The 24653-nt window shown below is 37.1% G+C and overlaps 1 protein-coding gene across 10 annotated transcripts in view; it reads right to left on the bottom strand.

Annotated features, from left to right (window-relative positions):
* Positions 1-24653, bottom strand: part of VPS13B (vacuolar protein sorting 13 homolog B) — a 436747-nt gene that overhangs the window by 100783 nt on the left and 311311 nt on the right. For all 10 annotated transcript variants that reach the window (XM_061373228.1, XM_061373222.1, XM_061373223.1 and 7 more), the window contains 2 exons: positions 15776-16478; positions 5998-6135 (listed from right to left, as the gene is read on the bottom strand). In XM_061373228.1, the coding sequence (XP_061229212.1) occupies positions 5998-6135; positions 15776-16478 (841 nt within the window). The remainder of the gene's footprint in view (positions 1-5997; positions 6136-15775; positions 16479-24653) is intronic.

The raw sequence follows: 24653 nt of genomic DNA, 5'->3' as shown, positions 1-24653 counted from the left end.
CACAGCTGAACTTGCAAGTAGTATGAATGATTTTTCAATATATTAAGTATCTGATCTAATGCTAATTTTCTCTCTATAGGCTAACTGTGCTGGGAACAGGTGGCCCTGCTTTCAATTACGGAGGGCTAACATGCCAGTGTGAGGCCTGGATTAGTTCACCTTCTCACAGGGAATTTGCCTCGGTTGGGAATGGATTTATTATGGCTTCACACATGGAACGGAGCTCATGTCAGCTGAGGGCAGTGATACATCATATGATTCAAATTAACCTGCTGTGGACTGTTCCGCAGGGCTGATATTGTGTATTAAAATGACGACATTTTTAAAACAGCTTGAAAGAAACCAGGATTGCTGAAGTGCAATGGTTCCAATTTGTTCCAACTAATCTATCACCTGCTGGAGATATTATTATAGTGGGTTTCTGGTAGCTGCTATTTTCCAGGTTTCTCCAAACCACTGACCTTGCTAATGGATACAATTGCTGCCTCTGCAAACAGGGGGGAGAAAAGCTGGAGAGAGAGTGCCATGGCACAGTTTTGTTTGCTGCTTTGTATGCACAGCCCTAGATCCAGCGCTGTGCCCCCCATGGCGTCTAAATGCTGCCACGGAGGGACTGCCAGGAAAGAGCAATCCCCCGGGCCCCCCTAGTTCTCACTTTATCTTTCAGTGGGGCACGGCATTACTTAGTTTGCCTGGATAGTTTCTTCTGCAGAAATTATTTCCAAAGGTGAAGTATCAAGGACTGCAGCTATTACACACCGCGCAGTCTTCTCAAGAAACTACTGAGGGAAGAGGACTTTGGCATAAACCAGCCACATTTTGCGTGTGTAAGTATTTTAAGACAATTTGTATGAAGCTGCACTTACAGGAACATGTTCTGTATCATTTGCATGCAAAAAGAACACATCAGAAAGACAGCTTTTATAGCCAAGAAGCACAGTTGATTTAAAAAAATAATCCGATGAAAGGACTAGAGGGCAAAGTGAGTAAATTTTCAAAACCCATTAAAACAAGATGGTCATATTTGTTCCTCACCTAATGAATAATATCTAATGCTGAAGCAATAAATAGCTCACTTACGTATTCAACAAGAATTAGATGTACGATCCAGTAAGAGACTGAATATAAAAGAGGGTCATGTAAAGTCATGTAGATGGAATTTTAAAAATTTTAAATAATTAGTTACTGTAGAAAGAGAAAGAATAGTCCTTTAATACACTGTGGGGTTAAAGTTGAGGTCTGTTCCCACAGGCTTGATGATGAATGCTTATTTCTCCTAGGATCCTATTACCTTAAATCTGGAAGAAATATCATTTTTCTTTAGTTGCCAAAAATGTACAAAATAATCAACTCATGTGGCAAGAACTGCATTAATGTATCCTGTTATTCTCATTTAATTAGTGGTTTCCAAGTTTTGCTACTTGCTGTAGTTTTTTGATCTCCGAGCTAATACGGACTGACAACCTGGTTTCCTCTGTGGTGAAACCATACGATTTTTCTATGGAACACTATCTACTTATTTACTTCAGCTAACAAACTGTTTACAAGGAGTACTGGTTTTATCTAACACAGCAAACACCGGGAACCCATTTCTTTCAACTGCTTACATGGTACTTTGCATCATAAAACATAGGCATGATTGATTGCTGCATTTGGAATTTAACCTCAGCACAGTGACAATGTATTTTGTAAGAAAAATTACATTAAAATTAAACCCCTGAACTTTGCACTCTTAAAATACATACAGAAAACTGTATAGTTATTCCAACTGCTACATCCAGATTTTTGTCTGCCTAGGCACAGCTGTCATCACACATACTGACTTTTCAGAACAGCACATCAGCTGTATCCAACAGGTAGCACCTACTGGTGCATCCACTGCATTTTAATAATTTACTTTCCGCAGTTATAAAACACACATACATGACAACTATGAAAACACACAGTATGTCCTTAGAAAATATGCAGTTAGCACAGCAGCAGCATTTGCCAAATGTTCACCAAAAAAGAGTAGACCTTTCAGTCCTGCAACATAAGCATAATCCAGAAGTGCCTTTATTTATTCAATTTATTAACCGTGATGTCTCCCATCACAAATATCCTTTGTCTGATGACCTTACAAGAGCTCTCAGGAGTTCTGTTGAGGTTCTTGTCCCCAGTGAACAACAGCCAGCTTAGTTAGGATCTGGCAAAGTGGACACTTTCTCCAGGCCTGTTGACAGCCAAGCTACCTCACCATGGAAGAAGCTGTGGTTAGAGGACTTCTTCTCCCCAAGGAGAGTTAGTAACTTGTTTTCCAGTAGCCTGCTGAGGAGCTGTCAAGCTTTCCTAACTCTTTGCATGTGCTGTTCTGACGCAATCACATGCAGAAAGCGCCTATCATTACTCATCCAGTGAAATCTCCAGCCCCCAAGGAATGCTTCTTGGTAAAGGTTAGTTTATTTGAAGAGGATCTCATAGTGGCAGTAGCTGAGTTCAGAAAAATCCGCAAAGGAATGCAGAGCTGTTTTGCTATATTACAGCAGCAGAACACTTCATTAAAATTCAGGCTAATTACTGTTGAATTCTGTGTAATCATAGTTCCAATTAGCAGCAAAAAGATGATACAAAAGCATTTTGGCTAAGAAGAGATCCTAAAGGAAATCTCTGAAGTTTTATCTGCTTTGTGAGAAGAAGTAGACTGAAGTTTATGATGCATTAATTTATGGGTTTTTGGTTCTCTGTTTAGCCAAATACCATGGAGGGGAGAGATTTAACACCGATTCAAGATCTGACTGAATTGCTGAGAATGGGTTAGACACTTAGGCTACTTCTGAATACACACTTTGCACGCTGGTACAACTCCCAAGTTCGCTCGCTTAGAATCACAGAATCATAGAATAGTTAGGGTTGGAAAGGACCTTAAGATCATCTAGTTCCAACCCCCCTGCCATGGGAAGGGACACCTCCCACTAAACCATGTCACCCAAGGCTTCGTCCAACCTGGCCTTGAACACTGCCAGGGATGGAGCATTCACAGCTTCCCTGGGCAACCCATTCCAGTGCCTCACCAGTCTAACAATAAAGAATTTCTTCCTTATATCCAATCTCAACTTCCCCTGTCTAAGTTTTAACCCATTACCCCTTGTCCTATCACTACAGTCCCTAATGAATAGTCCATCCCCAGCATCCTATAGCCCCCCTTCAGGTACTGGAAGGTTGCTATGAGGTCTGTATATGAGACCTCTATATGTGGTCACTTCTATAATTACAAAATATTGCCAGGCATTCTAATCAGTGTGGACAGGATTTTTGTAACCTATACTGCTGCATGATGTTACCATGCACATACACTGACTGTACATGTACTTGACATTGAGGCCTGTTCTCCCTCCTTCTCATACCATGCCTTTCTGTTGTGCAGCCGCTGAGGGTGCTATGTCTGAATGAAATTATTGCTGTTGCTGCAGCAGGTCTACAACCTGAAGTTACTGTTGCAGGCAAACATGATGTAGCAGAACCTGACTGGTGTCATTCTTCTTCCTCTTAAAGAAACTGAATTTATTTCCTGTGTTTCACCTGCACAGTGTATGGGTCTGGCAGTGGCTGAGAGACATAGCAGATGTGTCTGGCTCAGAGATTTGATGGAGGGGAAGTGAACTGGGAGGGAATATGCAAGACACAACTGAATAGTTGGGCCTGGAATATGAGACATCCAGAGACTGACAGCTTTCTGTCCCTGGCACACATTGCTGCGTTGCAGGTGGACCTAGCGCATTCCCATTTGGAAGCTTAATGTGGTTCATGTGGTTCTGTGTAAAGGTTGTATTTGCAACAAAGGATGGGTGTGCCCTCAGCACCAGTGATCCTTTTAAGCTCGTGTGAGCAAGGCCTGTAAGAGGAAAGACGCATGCAATAGAGAAGACAGTGACTGTTGAACAGTCCCTTTTCTAATCGCATGTTCCTTCTATTATGGGCTTAAAAAAAATGTGATTTCTGCTTTCCAGAAAGTTAGAAGTCTGTCTTACTGACAGGAGAGAATCAGGGAAACACCTTCAAGTGTGTAATAAATGAAATATACAGGCTGAGCCAAGAAACTATAGTGAGAATCTTGAGGAAAGGGGAATGCACAGGAGAAGGATCTGGGAATATGGGAATCTGACAGATATGGGGAGAGAGGACAGAAGAATTGGGGGAGAAGGGGGAAAAGGAAAGGATGGATAAAGGAAAACCAATCTAGCAGCAGTGTACAAAAGGCCACTGACAGTAGCTGTCTCTACCTCTCTTGTGCTGGTTATGACTAGAATGAAAATACACTATTATTAATAATTAATTTTTCAGTTCTAATGATTGTAGGTCTGAAGGTTCCAAGTCTTATTAATGAAGCCAAATAAGGATCAATACAACAAAAGCTCTGCATTATCATGTGGTTATAATTCTCCTAAATGATGCATTAAAGACAGCAGAGAAAAAAACAAAAAAGGGGCAATGAGGAGGTTGTTCATGTACTTTATTCTTTCCTCAAGGTTCCTGCCTGCCTGCATATAAGAAATGGATTTTCAGTTTACGTAACCACAGTATTTATGGTCAGCAGTTAAGTATGTATGTCTCATTCTATGACTGTTCAATTCGATGTTCTGGGGTATGATTTGCAGAAGTGATACTGCTGCACCCAGGAACAGCATGAACTGTACTTCCAACATCTAAATTTCTGTATTTTTAAGTACCTTTAAAATTGTGTATTTTAAATTGGTAACCTTAATATAACAAGAAACCCTTCTATGATTCTATGAATTCCCCTATGCCTCAGTTGCCTTCTGTGAAATGGCAAGGGCATGCTATTCTACCACCCATGGGAGGGTTGTGCAGATAAATTAGTATTTCTGTAGTGCTTGGATCCTAAAGTAGTAAGCAACACAGAGAAAAAAAGAAATGCTGCTCTAGAGCTCGGTTTAGATAGTGTGCTGTAAGACTGTATGAAAAGGTCATGGAATGAAAAGTAAACCCCAGTACTGAAGAGATGCTCACTAAGTGACTGACTGACAACAATTCATACTGTGTAATGAGTGAAGTAAGAAAGTGGAAAATACTTACAGAACTCAACAAATCATAACAAATATAACAAGGGGAATGGTGGTGGCACAGGTAAATGTTAACGACTTATCTAACTATCAATATAACCATATATTATAGAATCATAGAATAGTTAGGGTTGGAAAGGACCTTAAGATCATCAAGTTCCAACCCCCCTGCCATGGGAAGGGACACCTCGCTCTAAACCATATCACCCAAGGCCTCATCCAACATGGCCTTGAACACTGCCAGGGATGGAGCATTCACAACCTCTCTGGGCAACCCATTCCAGTGCCTCACCACCCTAACAGGAAAGAATTTCCTCCTTATATCCAATCTAAACTTCCCCTGTTTAAGTTTTAACCCATTACCCCTTGTCCCATTATTCGATATAACCATATTACTCAATATAAGTCACATTATTTTAAGCAAATACTAATAAACCTTCACACCACACCACGTAATATTGTGTGTGAAAGAAACACAGTATCAATATTTTTAAAATTTCACTGTGCCAACACATTAGATGACAGGAATCTGCAATGCCAGGTATCCAAAGAGCCCCAGAGAACGTGGCTTATAAAAATCTTCAGAAACATTTTAAAAGTCAGCTTTTATAATAAACATAACTGTAACACAATTTCAGCTGTCCCAGGGCTAGAAGCAGGTGGGCTTCGTTCCTTTGGAAATTCCTCAGCCTCTGTGAGGAGTAAAATTTCTAATTTCACCCTGGGAAGAAAATGAATAATCAGAGCTTAAACCTATGGCTGGTCCCAGACTGACCATTCCCCAGCTTTGGCTTCAATTCAGGGCAATTCCTGGAAGAAAATTTCACATTCATTAGCAAAGAGTAAATTTTTCTGATGATCTGATGTGTGTGTGTCTGTATGTGCGTATCTACAAAGAGAATACATTAGAAAATAGACGTTAAAGTGCAATGTTTACCTGGTCCATTAAGGAAGTCTTTAATTTGCACAGTGATAAGAGGTGGAGGAATACCACTTCTAGCATCTGCCTCTCCTGCTACTGTTTGCAACCAGATCTTGCAATAATCCAGAGCTTCTGGTAGAGTCTTCCCAGGATCTACAGATGATAATGATTGTAAGCCATTAATGATATTCCAGGAAGATAATACATAACAAAATTCTACATACAAACTGATTAAACAAAATTCTACATACAAACTGATTAAACAAAATTAAAAAGTTTAAAATATATCACAGTAAATACTACTCCTAATTTGACTGCTATAAATAGCATTTGTGCCTACAGACAGATGCATGTGTATAACCATGCATACACAGGCAAAAGGGCAAAGCTGTAATTACACAAAATGTAGAAACCCCACAAAAATATCAAGTAAAATATGAGTAAAAGACATCAGTTACCATAAGATGATTTAAAATAGCACACAATTTTAGCTTTGATTATGATGATACTTAAGCAGTCCTTAAAAGAGAAATCATACTCAAAACCTGCTACTTCTAGATTGTGTTTTCATAGCCAGGTAAAAAAAAAATAATGGAAAGATAAATTATAAAGGCTAAAAGACCGAAATGTTACCAGATCTCAGGAATAGAGTACAATGACAATGTGTTTATAAAATTCTCTTTGGAGTTTCACTCAATAGCTAGCCAGTAGCTATTCTTGCATACCACCTTGAATTATATTCCTTTGATCAGTCTGCAATATGACAACATAATACTACATTAATAATTTCCTCCAAGTGCTATTCTTGCCTTCATTTTTCACGTAACACAAATGGCTAAAACAGTAGTATAAAAAGGCTTTTTCATCTTTAAGCAATTCATAACCTTCATTATAACAGCTCTCAATTCTGGCACTACAGGTCTTAAATTCTAAATAATCAATTACCCTATATTATTCAGGCTGCTATGTTAAATACTGAATGTCTGCCTCATCCTTAACTAAGGAGATTTTCTTGATGTTATTCTCTCCTCCCACTTACAGTTAATTAAAACCTGCTATAATTGCTTTGTTTGAGTTTTACCGAGTGGATTCCTTTCCATAACAGTATTTACATATCCACTATTATAGTCAACATATGGTATTGTAGTATCACAATCATATGTGGACTGGGTATATAAAGTCAGCTTTGGAATTTGTATTTCTTGACATTATCATGTGATTCATATAAAACTTGGCACATATGAACCCTTATGTGATTTCAAAGAACCTACTGAAACCAATTGATCATGACTTTAGATCTATGGAAAAGATCAAAAGTTAGCACATTCTTCTGTTTTTATTTGATCAATTTTCAGGCAATGACTTTACAGCAGTAGTTGTACTGCATGGCGTATACATTACAGCCTTTCCTTCCCTTTATTCCTGCTATACATTTATAAAGTCAGCTCCTAACGGTTATTTAAGAGCTGTCACTGCATACAGCAGATTTGTATATCTTCCATGTGAATTTCTACATCTTTATGGTTCTTAGCCCATTCCTTTAATTACATTAACCAGAATGGTGTGGCACACTCCCTTTTCTATAGTAAATGCTTTAGGGAATATCTTGTTTCCTGTGTCTGGGGTTTGTCTAGTATACTGAAACTAATAGTAATAAAAAAACTTTACCACCAAAGTACACATCTTTTCCAAAATACAGTTTTGTAGTTGTTCTGAACAGGATGTTATCTCTGACTTGGATCTATATCTATATATATATAGGTATAGAGCTATATATAATATCTAGTAGCTCATCATAAATAACACGCTAATGTTTTTCAGAATATATAGTGTAAAGCATTGTAAAAATTACTGAACATTGTGCAATAAATATCACTGAATCAATTACATTATCTCTAAGTTATTGTTCCTTCATAAGTACTAATATAAACATTTATGTGTACCAATATGGGCCAAAATATTGCAATATTGCATTGTTTTGTCTCATTTCTGAAAGATATAATCACAAACTGTATACAGCAACCTAGATCACCCACTGGCTTTTCAGAAAATCCAGTAAATATATTCAACCATTTCTTCTGAAGAATGCATTTACAGGTATTCCTATTATCCTAAGATGTGTTTATGTTATAAAATACCTAATAGTTATTTCAAAGTTCAAGCTGTTTCAAGATGAAAATATCTCTGATGAAAAGAACTTACATAGCAGAAAATCCTTGCATGACATAATACATTAGCTATACAAACACTGCCTTCAGGGCACTGAGAATGGCAGCATGTAAGCACAGAATCAAAAAACCTGAAGGAACCATGGGGCTCTCAGGAGATTATTTTGCTCTGTCAGGTCTCCAAGGAGTGCAAAACCATTACCTCTTCATTACCTGGGGCACTGAGTCCAACAAAATATATTACTTTTAACCCAGCACTGGCCTTTCTGATTTCAAGTATTTCTTTTTTTTTTTTTTTTTTTAATATTCTTATTCTGAAACTGAGCTAATTCTGGAAGCAGGATAATTGCTCTGATATGATTTGTATTCAGAAGTAACACTCCCACAGGGCCAGGCAAGTTTGAGTGCCGCTAAGTCTGTGGCATACGGTTAATTTGGTACGTGGTTTTAACAGACTTGACCCTACATTCAAATATGCCAGATATGGATCAATAAGCAAGCTTTTACATAATGAAAAGAAAGCTAAAATCCAGAGGTTTCAACCCTGACTGTGACTGTGTATACCTCAAAAACTTGAGGCAAGTTCCAAACAGAACTTATATATCTGGATAAGAAAAATTCTTTTACATCAAAGGTTAAAAGACTGAAATATGTGTACCTTAATTAAAACAACTTCTAAAGTAAAAAACAGCATATGCATTTTCATAGGATTAAGGATCGGAAAAGGAAGAAAACAGTAACAATCAATCAATCAATCCCTATGCCAAGGGAATCTCCAGAGAAGCGTTTGAATGAACAAGAGAAAATTTAGACTGAAAAGTGAGGAATTCCTGATGGGGAGAGCTGTCAGGAAAAGGACTCTTCTCCTCAAGGAAATGATGGAAACATTCAGAATGTTTAAAAATACACTTGACAGAACACTATAAAATATACAATAGGGAACAATTATGCATCAGCAGGGAACTGGTCTGAATAATGTATTATAATAGGTCATTTCCATTTCCATTTTCTATGATTCTCCCAAAAATCAACACTTAAATTTGCAGTTATTTGTATAAAGAAAATGCTGGAGAAAACCCAAGGGATGCATATATAAGTAAAAGGAGAGGCTAGAATTACTCCACAGCCAGCCAAGAGAGAGAGAAAAGAAAGGCCTGAGAAGTCAAGAGTCGTGAAGACGGCCAGAAATTCTATCCTCTGCATCATGTGAAAAATTTGTCTGTGGCAGCAAAAGAAAAATGGTGAGACAACTATCACAGACTGCAACCAAGACTGTAATTCAAAATCTGTAAGACTGAGAAACTGAGGCCTTCAATACCTGCACATTTCCAGCCCTCTTTCTTTTTTCCTAAAAAAAAGTCTAGCTGTTTTTGAGTCCACCTAAACATCCCAAACCCTTTCAGTCTTGCTAACATCCAGACCTCAGCTTCAAACGTCACAATTTATGAAGTATCTTCCTAAACTTGATTTGAATTTGAAAGATTTTGATTTCAGCTGCTATCCCATCATTCATATATTAACATCAGACAGCAAAACACAAACCTCTGAATTAAAAGGAGAGTTAGTTAGAGGAAGGGAAAGAAGGGAGGCAGGATAAATTTCATATCCTGAAGCTTTGCATTCTCCAGAATGTAGTTTTGTTCCAGTTTATAGCTAAGAGCCAGGGCAGCTCATGGGGGAATAGCTCCTGGGAGGCTTTCATAGAGGGGGCTCAGCAATCCACAGCATCCCTGCAGTCAGGCAGGGGACCGGGCTGCTGAGTGTGTGTGTGGAATGGCAACTTGGACTGTTCAGCTGGAACTTAACCCAGACCAAATGAGCTCTGCAACATGCTTTTATTTCAATGGATGAATCATATTTTGGTCTACAGTCAATTTTAAAAGCCAGTATGATGCTGCAATCATCTCTGCATTTCAAACTCCAAAGTGGAACGTTTGGTCTTGTTTTAAAAATGGTTTCCATTGGAATTTAAAGAACACAAGTGGGAAAACATTTCTACGAGTGTACTCGCAAGTGCTGTGTCAGGAAGTTCAAAAATGAGCTCTTACAGTAACCTGAGGAATGCACATTCCCAGGCCAGCCTGTCTTTACGGGAGGGGGCTGTACCCCTACATGTCCATGGATACAAATGTACTGGACAATAAATATACTTGGAGGGGAACAGGTGACACTCCAGCAGAACTCCCTCAATCCTATGCTAGGAAACAGCCTTAAACCCTGTCTCTGCCTTTTAGGAAGCACAGGCTCACTGAGAGACTGACTGAATCAGACTTCCTGCCAGAGCCAGCCTGAGTTGCTCTCCATGCAGCCTGGGCTTTCCATTAGATCAGAGGTTACATGTGGTCTTAGCTACTGCATCTGCTCTTCATGGACCTCCTGCCATCAAAGGCGTGGGTGTAAAGTAAAATAAAATAAAATAAAAAACAAGATTAATTCTGGATGGCCTCACAATGCTTGCTTTTTGCAAATGCCTCACTGGCGGATGTTGAAGAAATTCCATGCATAGCAGTTATTTACTGAGAAATTTCTCTCCCTTAGACCAACCAAGCACCACAATGTCCTCTTTGAAAGTAAACAAACAAACAAATAGAAAAAAGATTTTTCAAGAATGCCCAGAGCACAATGGTCAGGAAATGAGGCAATTTTGTATCTGGATTACATTACCTGAAACAAAGCAAATAAAGATTTAAAACAATATTTATAAAAGCGGCTTATGAGATTACATTAAAAACAATTGCACCCACTTTTATTTAAGTGGAAATGACCAATGCTCTGTTTGCAAAAACTAACAGTTAGCAGATGCCTTTTTGTTAAATATAAGATGAGCACTGAGTAAAAAAAAAAAGGTTGGTTTATAGTATCTTGCAGGCTATATATACAGAATCTTACAAGTAAACTCAGGGAGCAACTAGTCTTCTTAATAGTGCTTATTAAGCAGTTAATATTTATTGCATTAATTTATTTACTCTGATTTGAAGTTCCTATAGCTGGCAGTAGCATAATTGCGATCTAGCTGTGCAATTACAAAAATAATTTAAAACCACAATTGAAGCAGTTCAGCACAACCATAATAAACTTGAGCTAACATTTTAGTAACCTAAAAAGTCTCCTCCTCCTCCTCCTCCTGTCTTGCAAGTAGACTTGGTTGGAGAGAAGAACTGAGGAAATTGAAAGCACAACTTTCAAGCCTTTAGCTCCAAGGCAGACAAATTCTCCCACATACAGACACTGGCCTGATGGAAATGTGCTGCTACTGCTAATTAACACACTAACAATACTTTTAAATAGCCTATTTCCTCTTATTTTATTTTTTTCATTTCTTGCATGTTTCAGAGATTAAAATAACACAGCTAGTGACAGAGGGGATAACATCTTTGAATGTAGCTTCGCGTTTTAGCCCCTGTGCAATACTCACAAAGCCAGTGACAGCTTAATGTGCAAGATCTTGAATTTTAAGCTCTATTACTTCAAATTCTTTCAAAAACAAGAACAAACCTGGCAGTGTACAAGGTCAGTCTGCACAGAGCCTTGGGTGACATGGTCCAGTGTGAGGCATCCCTGCCCATGGTAGGGGTGGTTGGAACTAGATGATCTTAAGATCCTTTCCAACCCAAACCATTCTATGATTCTATGGTCCAAATAAAATATATGTGGCTTTGTAAAAGTATTAAAAACTTCATTCCTATATATGTTCAAAGAGTAAACCATCCTAAAGTAAGTTTAATTTTGTCATCAGCCCAGGATTAACAATTTTCTCCTTGGATTTCATGCTGGTGCAGTTTTACAGTGTAATTTCACAGTTTTATTAAAATCTTCATAGAACAGACTCTCCTCACACTACCTGTCAGGACCATTTCTGGATTCTATTCTTCGTTGATTTACAGCTGATCAATACATTTCTTAGAAATACACTAATGGGAGGTAAGGGATGGAAAACAACTAGATTCAAACTATTACCAACATATTTTTTTTTACCCTAGAGGTTTTCTTTTTGGAACCAACATACATCAAAAAATAAGACCCTCCTAATTTCACGACAGAATTCTGTATTTGCTTCTGCCTTGCAAGATTTGAGAGTTGTTTCAAAACTGGGTTTTTAGTCTTTTAGAAAAACTTGAAGAAATTATAGCACATATTTCATAAGACCTGAATCTACTGCTGTTAAACTGACAGTAGTCTTCAGAATTACACAATAAAACTGACTGAAAAAAAATTAAATGCTTTAAAACATTCCTAAAATATTTGTATGCAGTGTATATGGTGTGTATATATGCATACACACACACACACACACACACACACACACACACAGAATGACGATTTGAAACGGTAGAGCTTTTATTAGTATGCTTTGGATGTAATTACATATTTCATATATAGCTTAACCATATTAGTATAAGTAATGAGAAACCACCCCCACAGGAGTACCAATAAAAACTTGTAACAAACATCATGTATTTTTTCCTTTTGCCCAAAGAAATCTCTATTTTCCTAGGTTATTATGAAATTTGCAATCTTCTCATATGCCTGATCTTCTGCACTGTTGCTGTGCTGGTGCCTAACTCCATCATGTGATGTAATGCACGCAGTGTTGTCCACAGACCTGCTTGCCTAGTCCCACTGTTTAAATGTCTGTTGTTTGCTTTTTGGTTTTGGGGTGGGTTTTTTGTTGTTGTTGTTGTTTGGGTTTTTCGTTTGGTTTTTTTTTTTCCCCCAGGAGGAATACACTCTATCACTTTTCATAATGCAGTTTAAATACATCTTTTATATTTACCTTGTGTCCACTTTCCCATCCTACTTCAGGATTACAGAGATAGCTGCATGCACACATACAGACAGAAGAAAAGCAGTCTTCTGAGAGTTTAACAGGAAATATTCCTAAGCAATATTTGATGGAAATTAACTGTTATTTATGCCCTCTTCCCACACTCCAGACTTTGATATATAGAGAAATACAAGAATGTAGTATACAAAGGCAGAGAAGCTTATTTCTTTCAAATAAACTTTATAGTGTTCTGGATTTGGATGACACATCTCTCTCAGATAAAACTTTAAGCAGATAGTCACAACATCAAGACAAATTGGTGTGATTGATGAAATCAACTGCAGCAATGCAGAAAATGCTATCTGAGCTTCTGATGCTGTATTATAAGGTATGTAATATATAGAATGTGTATATGCCTGTAGTGATAGGACAAGGGGTAACGGGTTCAGACTTAAACAGGGGAAGTTTAGATTGGATATAAGGAAGAAGTTCCTTACTGTAAAGGTGGTGAGGCACTGGAATGGGCTGCCCAGAGAAGCTGTGAATGCTCCATCCATGGCGGTGTTCAAGGCCAGGCTGGACAGAGCCTTGGGTGACATGGTTTAGTGTGAGGTGTCCCTGCCCATGGCAGGGGGGTTGGAACTAGATGATCTTAAGCTCCTTTCCAACCCTAACTATTCTATGATTCTATGTTATATACATATATTTTATATGTACGTATACATATATATGAAACACATAGTTCGTTACTATTTTCCCTCAAATAGGCATGCTAGAAATGAAAATTAGAAATTTACAAAACTAAGATGCTTCTACAGTGGTATGACATTAATTCCAAACAATGCAATTACAGGCACAGCACATCTTCCTAAACAAGAGGCAATAAAAACTGTATTCTCCTACTTTGCTGTGTGAATTGGCTTGTGACTTGAAGTGTGGATTAGTTTCATTAACTCATTAATGCATTTAGCATAGTGTTTTTAGGCCCTAATACTTTGGTACTCACCTCTCAAACTCTTCTGAAAAGAGCAAGCTTCAGTAGCAAGCACAGAGTTCTGTCTGATACATGAACAAGGTAATTCCTAACTCTCACAAAGGCAGCAGGATGAGACCAGAACTTCTGCCTTCACGTAATGTCTGACACCTGCCTCCACACTCCTTGACCCTTGCCTGACAGGGGGACAAAAGCTAAAGAAAAAGGGCAAACCCCCCGCACAGCTGATTTTTAGTCCTGCAAGACGACTCCTCTGGGTTTCACGTGAACTGCTGCTGACAAAGGAGCTCTCTGGCTGAATGTTCCTACTATCTTTATAATTTAAACTTCCGCCATGCTTATGTGCTCTCTGATCCACTTTCAATTTGTAGGAAGACTTTATTTCAGCCTGTGTTTTCTAGAATTGTTCCCAAAAACGTGACGGTGAAAGACTTCCTTGTAAGAGCAGAATGGAGAGAACTTTGCCCAGTGCATAGGTAATGTAGTGGCAGCTTGTATAAGAACACACTTCAATGCCTCAGACATGAGAAGTCCAATGGCATCTTTCCAAAACACTAAGTTAATGAAGTTGTGATTTTAACTTACAAGTACTCCCAATTTGCCTTCAAGCTCTGCTTTGTTAATTCTTTTAATTGTTACAATGTCCACCTTCTATATCATATTTAACAAATATACATGAGAACCTGAAGTAAATCAAATTCACGACAGCTGTGCTTCTTTTAAGACAGGATGGCAACAGCAAAAATGAAAATGCAAGAATGATAAAATAAAGTGTACCAGAGAATGAATCTTCACCCTATTTTAAGTATCTTCTCTCTGGCTGTCTAATCTTCCTCACTGTTTAATCCCTCTTAAAAGTTCACTGTAATTTGGATTTCTAACAAAAGATAAGATCTATTAAAACCAGCAGTTTAGTCTTCTGCATAAGGACATTATTTTAATGCCAATTAAAAAAAAAAAAAAGATTCAGCAAAGATTCAGTATAGCTGCACAAAAAATATATATTACTTTTCACACCTAGTGTTACGACCTCTGGCAAGGGAAAACTAGCAGTGGTTTTTACCTACAGGTCTCATTCAAACCCCCCATAATTTTCTGACTGTGTGTTCAGCATATCTCTATATCCTCATTTACACTTCTGGGGGCTAACACACTCTGTAATGATGTATCTCATCTAATTCTTACACCCAATATTAGCTATCAGATAGATGAACTGCAATAATTTGACTTCTCTCTCCTGCAGTACAGGTAAGACAGAAAAAGAAAATTCCAGAATATTTTCTACTGAACAGTTATTCTGATATTTATTATTATAAGCTTTGCACATATGCATTCATTAAGAGAACGAAATTCTTGCAAAACACTATTACTCAGCTGAATGAAAACTTAAAAATATATGACATCATTAGATACCATTTGGAAGATCACTATAATTTTCTTACAGTTTATGATCAAAACACCAGGTGCTTCTACAATGTTTATCTTTAAATTCTATCAGTAGGTTAGTATAGGAAAATATTGTGACCTTCAGTCATTAAAAAATGCTTTTTATGAAATCACCTTGGCTACAACTTTTCCTTACAAACATTGAGAAGTTAGGGTAATCCCTGTCGTAACCTGGTAATGAGAAAGTAATATTGAGGAACAGAAAGAACTGGTTGCTAAAAGGTTAGATCTTAATTAATTTCAAACATTTCACACACTTGATTCAGCTGTGGGGTATAATCTTAAAAATATGTATATTTACTGAATGATTTTCAAAGACATGTTAAAAGTCTCCCAGCTGTTTTCTACCACTCTAGTTAGCTTCAAGATGTGCAGTTATTTTGGTAGTTGCAACCAGGAGTGAAAGTTAGATGCTCTTACCTGTGGACTTGTAGTCTGAGGCTACTCCTTTAAGACCAGCATCGAACACTGATATTTCTACCTTTTGCTTTCTGTGGTGGCAGCTCAGTAGCACAGAGGGCTGTGAAATGACGAGGTAGAGAAACGGCTGTAGCTCTATGTCCCCAGCTCCTCTCCGACCAGGCTGCCGAACAACAGTTATACCCAGGGCTTGTCGAGCAGACGATCTTGTAGAAGCATGCAGACTTTCCAGTGACAGAAGACCTGTCTTTCTCCCAGCAGACAGGGGAACATTACTGTTCAAAAGATCATCTGCTGTGATGGAGGAAATGGATGGCTGACTGGGCTTCTTGGTATCATGGTTGCCACCTGAGCCCACTTCTGGAAGGTTCAAGGAGCTTTTGCTTATTTTCTCTCCATCTTTCTGATCTTGTACTGATTTTGATTTAGGTAAGGCAATACATGAGTAAGTCATCAAGGAGATTCGACTTGCTGTAACAAAAATGTCAAAAGGAATGAAATTGAGGTTCTTCACGATGGAAGACTGGTGGGAAGGACGGGCAATGCGGTGCTGGCTGGTACCACTGTGCTGCTCGATCTGAATGATTCTGATCTTAACACTGTCACTGCCAATCCCACTGTCCTGTGCCCCACTATAACGGGACAAGGTCTCAACTGTTCCTCCATCAGACACATCCATTTTTTTCTGCTCTTGTTTGGAAACCTGCAAAGGAAAATATTATATTAATTCAGGATGCCCATATCCCAATTATTGCCATGTCAGTGGCAGCAAACAATCACTATATAAGCATGATGTCAAAAGAGAGAATTATAAAAAAAATATCCGCCAAGTTAACTTTAACACAATAATCACTCAGGAAAACACAGCAGGTGTCTGTTCCAATGAAATGATGACTCACAACAGATGAAGTGCCAAAAGAACATGTGAAGGGGAAAAAAAAGGGGGATAATGATTTCTAGGCTTAAATGACTCCTTCTTCAATTTAAAATCTTTCCTTAAAGAAACTACAAGAAATGTATGGATTAATATTAACCCATATCTTTGTGAAATAATGCATTGTAAGTAAAAAGCCTAGTCAGAATTGTTTTCCAGTTTTGAGCACTGATGGTCAAAAAGTCCTCTTTGGCGCTAAAATATTTTACTATGATTAGATGAAATAGATGTAATTCTAATCTACTGCAAAAATCACAAAGCCTATTAGGAAATTGTAAGCTGAAATGTATAAATACTATTTTGTAGAAAAAATGTTTTTCTTAAGAGACGTGGAAATGACAGCTGCCTTAGATAAAACACCAAAGTTAAAGGAAACTTCAGCATTATCTAAAGATTGGCTCTGTGATGGGGTAAGAGCTCTTAGTTTAGCAAGGATCACCAAGGCTACATATGGTTTTGGCTGTGACGTTCACGGGGTTTCATATGAGAAATAATTGCATATTGAAATATTTCAAAAGGAAAAGATACCACTGATAAACAGGAAAAAGAAAGTTACTTCTATCACAGAAAATATAAGAGTGAAGCAAAAAGTTGCAAGTCTGTGTCCAGGGACTAATAGCACCACGCCAGGAAACTGAGACAGCAAAGATAAGAAAGCGCTTCAGAAATAAAACACTTTCAATACTGCTTGTGAAGCAAGTAGAAATCCTACAAAGAGCTTAGGGACAATATGGGAAGCATATGCTAAAATGTTTGGACTTCTCTGTAGAAATTCAATAATGATAATAATAAATTGTGTACCTAAGTCCTCAGAGTCACATGGAGTTTAGAGTAATGCATTCACCCTGTATAGCTTCCACAGCACAACTAATACTTCTGTCTTTGCTGCCCAGAAGTGTTTCTGCTCTGCTCCATAGAAGAGTTAACAGAAGAAATGCCCAACTTGGATTTGTGACCCATCTAGCCCAGTACACAGATTCTAACAGCACTAGGAGGAGACTGTAGAGAGAGACCATGGACCCTGGCCACTTCCTGCAATCTGTTCCTCTCCTGCTCCCCAGGCATCCACAGCTGTTGCATTTAGGATGCCAATGGTACACGCCTGTGTAGTTGCTTTAGCAACTATTTCTGGACTTCTTGTCCATGAATTCATCTGCTTTTTCAACATGTTGACAGTGTCTGGGCTCCTCAAACTTCTGGGAAAGCAAGTTCCATTTTTCTTTCACTTTTTTTTTCTTTTTTTCTGTTGCCTTAAACCGATCTCCTACTAGTGTCATAGCACTTCCCTGATCTTCTGCAGTATGATTTGAATATTCAGGTCCACATTCAGCTTTATCATTGTTACTATGACTTTGTAAACCTTTATCATAGCTTGCCTCAGCCTTCTCCTCTCCAGAAAGGGAAATCCCAGCCATTTGAGTCTCTCTTCTACCTTTAAACATTTTAGCTTCCCTTATCTGTGTCTGTAACTCCATTAGTACTCTACACACTACTCAAAGCAGAGGGATTACTATGGTTTTATACAGCAGTAAAATGATGACTTCTGTCTTCTTCTCAATCTCCATCCTGATGTCTAATACTTTGTTGGTTTTCTTTGGCTGCCACTGCACATTAACCCAATGATTTCTTTGTTCCAAGACCTACTTCATTAGCTTCTTCCTACCTTCTCCATCCCACTGAATCTTTCAAAAGGGAGATAGAAACTAGGGAAAACCATACCTTAACATCCTCTTGAAAAATATAATAATGAATTACAAGTACTTATGTAATTTACCAGCAACTTAAATACAGAAATGAAGGGCAGTGAATTAGTGAATTTCTTCAAACTTTGGTCTTTCTGCAGCAATATTAATAGATTCCATGTATACTGCAGAAACTGGGTTGTGGGAGAGCTAAAGAAAAGCAATTTTTTAAAGGTTCCTTTATATTGTGTTTTATGAAACAAAGGAAGCAACCCTCTCTCCTCTTCTTTAAATGAATGAACACACTAGAAAAAATGTATTACAGAGGAAATCCTTAAACAGAACCATTAACTAGCTGAGATTTTCTTTGAGAAGGTTTTTGCCAGCTCTGGTTACAATCTTTTCAGATTCACTCTTGTACATATTTTTCAAATAACTAATAAAATTCCTTGCAGCTGATTTCTATGGCAGACTCATATCACTGACTTGTAAATGTGATACCACTTTTAATGCAGCCTCTGTAAAAATAACTAGAGACCATTTTAATGAATTACTATACTGTGAGCCAAGAAATCCTGATTCCTTCTGATTCCTTAGCAAAGTTAGGCTACTTATACCTCACCCTCTCTGGTAAACTACTAAGTGCTTTGCCCATATCTTGCACTGATGGAACTTTCAAAAATGGTATAGACAGTTTTATATCACTGATGAATTGAGGGCAAGCGAAAGCAGAAAGGATGGAGCTCTGAATCAGTATGCTCTATCATTTCATGGAAATGCTGCCTGAAATGAACTAGAGGGCATATGCTGCTAAACCCAGCAGTTTTTAATCGCTCCATAGGCATCAGTTCAATCTGATGTAAAATCTTCTTAGAAAGTATGGTTCTATAGTGAATGACCTTCTTATGGGTACTACACATTATTCTCTTGTTCTCTATGCAGCAGAAATTTCTACAGCCACCTGACATTTAGGCTATGCTTGTCTTGGCTAGAGGGATTGAAAATAAAATGCCATCCACTAAAGGACAATCTTCCAGGGAGAAAACCATTGCATGTGTATGACTGGCTAGAGGAAGAAAGCACAGGACTATTCTATGATTCTATGACTTCTGGTTTCTGAATGGGTCCTCCTTCCTCATACTTAAACAGATTTGACTTGAAGCCTAGCTCTTTTCTTCTGCCTCTTTTTATAATCAGGTATTCATTAAATGCACTGGTCTGTGTAAAGCACCTCAAAGAAGGTAAGAAAGTAGCTCTGCCTCCATCCGCACTCAGACTATAGTTTCTCTGCGAAAACTACTGCAAGGGTGCTAATTGGTCCCAACTGCCGAGTTTCCTGTTATGCGGACATTTGACTACAAAAACTTTACTGAGACCCCAAATCAATTCATGCAGGTCACTGAACAGCAGTAACTTTTGCTCACTGCTAAGCAGTATGGAATACGAACCAGTGCCTGAAAGGTGAAAGACACCATATCCTATTTCGGATTTCCATGCCACCTGGTTCCACAATGAAACTTTGACTTATGTGTGTTCTTACCACATATATTATAAAAGTTGGAACAAGTGAGTAATGATTTGCAAGACAGCTTTATATAACACAACTTGGTACAAAATAAAGGTGCAGAAGTACCACTATATCTTCTTGCATCAATTTCAGCTCTGTAAGCATCAAGCCTTCAAACCAAATATCACAGTTTACCCAAAAATAAACATAGTAATAAATTTGGGAATCATTTAGGTATTCCTCTAAAGGTTACACTCTCAGTATAATCTAAAAAGATTCTTTGCTTTATTATGGAATAAATGGTCCAATACTTAAAAACACCAAGAACAGCAATATCAGCCTGCTGTTAGCAAACGTAATGGTAACATTTATCATTGGGCTGTATTATATCAGTTCTCTTAGTCTTCACATAACCCATTGAAAATGAACAATAAAAGTTTTCTTTAATTAGCTACTGGTGTGCATTAACATGATCATGATTAAACCATAAAAACCAACCGTACATTACTCTGGTCCCCTATCCAATGTGTTTTAAATTATTTTAGTTGAAAATGTACTTTGAGTCCCTTTTAAAAGTTCGACCTTCTGCTTTCAGAGAATTAAATGCATATTACTGTAGTGGAGAAGATAATGTTTCAGACCTCCAGGCATATATTAAATGCACTGGCAGCACATTAGACAAAATGCTTTACTTATTAGATACTTCCTATTCTAAACAGTGTCATCAAAGGCTAAAAACAAAATCCATATAAAAGCTGCACAATGCTTCCACACAGAACCTGTGCCAAAATCCCTGTACTTTCCAACTAATGAGGAAAGGATGTGTACTCTTAACATATGAATGTAAGATTTTCCAAGCATTCACTCTAGGAAACAGGACTATTGATTCCACATGGCCTATGTTAAATGAAACTGTATTGGTAAAATAACCTTTAAGATATTTGGCATGATAACTATAATTAAACAGTATTCAAAGGAATAAAACAAAAGGGAATTTGGTTCCACAATGGCTAATTAAAATAAAATGAAAAAACACAGCATGTCATCTATCAAGATAAATTGTTATTGTTTAAGAACTATTTAAATGCTGTTAAAATATACTTTTAGATAAAATCTGAAAGGACTGGAAAAATATTTGTGGCTTAAAAATGGATAGTTTGGTGAAGAAAAAAGTATAGGACGCTGAAATTTTATGCTGAGATAATAGCTTTAAAGCTTTGAGCACAACCAGATGGTACTTAAATCAGAGGTATTCTACAGTTTCACTGTCAGAATGAGCTGCAATATGGAAAGGTTTTCAATAGCTAGAAAAAACATGTCAAGATGATAGTTTACTTCTTAGATGACTTCGGTGCATTTTCTCGTCCTTTCACAGTTATATATCCTATCAATACTAGACACCATAGAAAAGGTGTTGAAAGCTACACTAGTAGCTAGGGAACTGTGGTTAATTCTTCCTTTTCATGTGTTGAGATAGGTAACTTTACTAGTTTAACCCTTTGAGTTCAATAGGGCATATGACACATATCTATCTAGTGAAAGGACATGGAAATAGCATGTCCTGTAGAACACACAGAGGTAAATACATCATAAAATCAAGGGTAAAGAAATAGATTTGCTTTCCAAAATTGGCAAGCAGTCCTATCTGAGGTGACTTAAATCTTAACCAGGTAACTTTATTATTTTCCATTCCTGATAAAAGCACTTAGATGGTAGAGACACGTCTTCAAAGTTTTCACTCCGTAAAGAGAGGCAAGTAAAACCATGAAGGCAAACACACAACCTAATGATTTAGACCAATAATTAACACATTTTCCAAATCAGAGAGGTGATTTACAACGATTGGCAATGTTTTTTTTCCATTATATTTTAACTTTTTTAATCTCTCAAGAGTTTTCAGTACTAACAAATGTAATCGTGCAAATTTCACTATAAATGTTTCTATTGGTTTTAGTTCCTTTTTCTGATACTTCACATTATGATTATTTAATTAATAGAATAATTGTAAGCAACATAATCTCTGGAACTAGAACTGCTCTAGATAAAAAGCTCTACATCTGCATAGTTTTTCCAGCTTCTCATATTAATTATGGTTATATAATGACACTACTGAAGTAAAATTTCCATCCTTGTGAATAGCTGTTCCTTAACTCTGATCACAACCCTTCAGCCAATCATGAGATCATTCTTCACATTGCATAAATTACGGGAAGAGTCACAAGTGTGAAACCACAGAATCAAAGTGCCAATCACATCTGCTCTATCACTGTGGCATGTGACCTACTTTTATTTCTTTTGCTAAAAAGTAGTACTGTTTTTCCAGAAATAAAAATCTTGACTACCGGAGAAACTCAACTACAGAAAAGGAATATGTTCCTTTCTGTAGCAGTGCTACAGAAAGGAACGTATTTTCTATCTTTTCTACCTTTGTTCTAAGAACTCAATCTACTCCATCTGAATGAGTCTCCCAACAGTTTAGAAATTTATTTGACGTACCATTGTTAGCCAAGGAACCTTTTATTTTTTGGTTAATCAAAGGTTGCTACATTGTTCTACTGAACACCGCAACTAAAACACTTCAGCTAAAACTATACCGTATTTTTTTTGCGTATGACCTACATTATTTGCTTTAATTCTCACAATTATAAAAATAATTTTGTAAATCAACATATTAATCTCACATAGAAAATACGACACACATACAAGCATATCAGACTGCTCAATTATGTCTTACAGTCTAATAAAATTCCTCTTTTAAGTTTTAAATTAAAACTTCAGTCCTACAATTTAATCTAAGCAGACTTATTTCTACTTGTATCAGTCCAACTGCAGAAACATGAATCTAAAGCTGTCCTCCAAAAAGGGAACTATTAAATCAAGCCAAAATGAGGCAACAAAAATATCAGAGATGTCTGAAATAGTGCATTTCATACAACAGTCAAATGTTTGGAGGCTTTTTTCCACCAAGGAACTTTCTTTTTAACAAAAATTTGCTGCAAAACAAATGATACAAATTTGAAGCACAATGGTGTATAGGAGCTCCCAAATCTACAGATATTCTTCTGGCAGGAATTCAATTTTAGTTTTGATAGTAATTCAGGAATTATGTGAAAGATGTGATGGCAAGGAGCAATACAAACTCAGCTTCTTTGTGCAATATTTTTCCAACTCTTCAAAAGTCAGTAAGAGGCTATATTCTTTTAAACACTGATCCAAATATTCATAAATCAAAGCTGTGCTAAATGTTCCAATTGTAATGTGTATATGCAAATGCTAAATCCTTTCTAATGCCAACAGGATTATTTTTTTAATCTTAATACAAACCATATGTTTGTTTTGCTACTCTGTTAAATGCCAGTAAGAAACTTTTGTGTTCAAAAGAAATACTTTCAGTTTAAAAAGACTGGCCTGAGAGCTGGCTGAGTACTTTGCCCAACAGTAATTTTTATTAACATTTTTACTAGAAGTATTAGCTTTTTTGTGTTGTTTTTCAAATTTAATTTCAGAATTTTAAGTTCATCTTTTTGTTTTTATACGAAAAAGTCTGGATTAAAATAAGCACACATTTGCTTTAGACAAGGTGAAGGTTTGTTCATTTTTGCACTTTTTTTTTTTTCTGGTTAAAGCCAAGAAACAGTGGTTTTCCATGGGAGTCTACTTGCACATTTCACTTTGTATACTTTAAAAAGCAGCAGTTGAAGCTTCAGCTTGATTTTGCACAACATTCTCTAACATTTCACTGTTAAGGTTTCAGTACAAGACTTCAGTCCTTTCAGAAGGCTAAATTAACTCTCATTCACTGGTGTGCCTAAGTACACTGAGAAAACCGAAAACACAACAAAAAACATTCAAGGACTTACATTTTTAAGTCATTAAGGCTGTGGTTTCACAACAGAAAGCTTGCCCTCAAACACTAGACAGACTAATTACCTAATTCAATGCCCAGATTGGCTGTATAAAAAAGTTTGGCATTGAAACTGGCATGTCACAGCCCATGGTGGGATTATTCTAAGTGACCAGTCTGGGAAACCACAGAGCTATTACTGGGTAGCACCTACCACAGTAATGGGCTTAGGTGCACAAACCTCTGGAATCTACACATTGATGTTTGCTTGATCCATGATGTTCCACCATGGATCAAAGACTTTCTCACTTGATGAATAATTTTAAAGAACTAACTGAACAATTCTTAGATATAACAGTTTAAATAATCTTATGATATTAAATATGGAAATATTAGATGATTCACTGTTACAACATCCAGGGATGAGAAATTCAAGACAGTTATTTACTACCCTTGGAGTAAACAGAATATTCTCCCATTGACTAATATTCAGTGTTCTGTAAAATAAATGAAAATATGTAGAAAAAAATGCCGAATACCCTGGCAGAGATTCAAAGTAGGATTCAGCAAAGCCCCAGAATGCAAACTTAAGCATCATTTTTAGGAGAGAATGAATGAATGTATGAACAATGAAGAGTTGTTTTTGTAATGCAGTAAAGTAGCTTGGTACTTGACTTTCATAATACAGAATCTACCTACAACCTCTTAACTGAATTAGTGCACAGTTAAATTAACTATCCCCAAAATCAAATTCTACAATCTTTTCCTTAGAATATATTATAGCCTTTATCTGTTTTGAGCATCTTAAAGGCAATTAAACTAACTAAATACACAGCAGACTAAAAGATGCCACGTGCAAATACTGCCCAACTAAAAAAAGTTCCGTCTACAATAGTAGAATGCCAAGTACA

Source organism: Neopsephotus bourkii, unplaced genomic scaffold (genome assembly GCF_033783945.1).
Source record: "Neopsephotus bourkii isolate Nb327-2 ecotype Australia unplaced genomic scaffold, CSIRO-AGI_Nbou_v1 NB_1630, whole genome shotgun sequence".
In the NCBI taxonomy this organism is placed as follows: Eukaryota; Metazoa; Chordata; class Aves; order Psittaciformes; family Psittacidae; genus Neopsephotus; species Neopsephotus bourkii.
The sequence above is the reverse complement of the archived record's forward strand: the minus strand, read 5'-3'. Positions and strand labels throughout refer to the sequence as shown.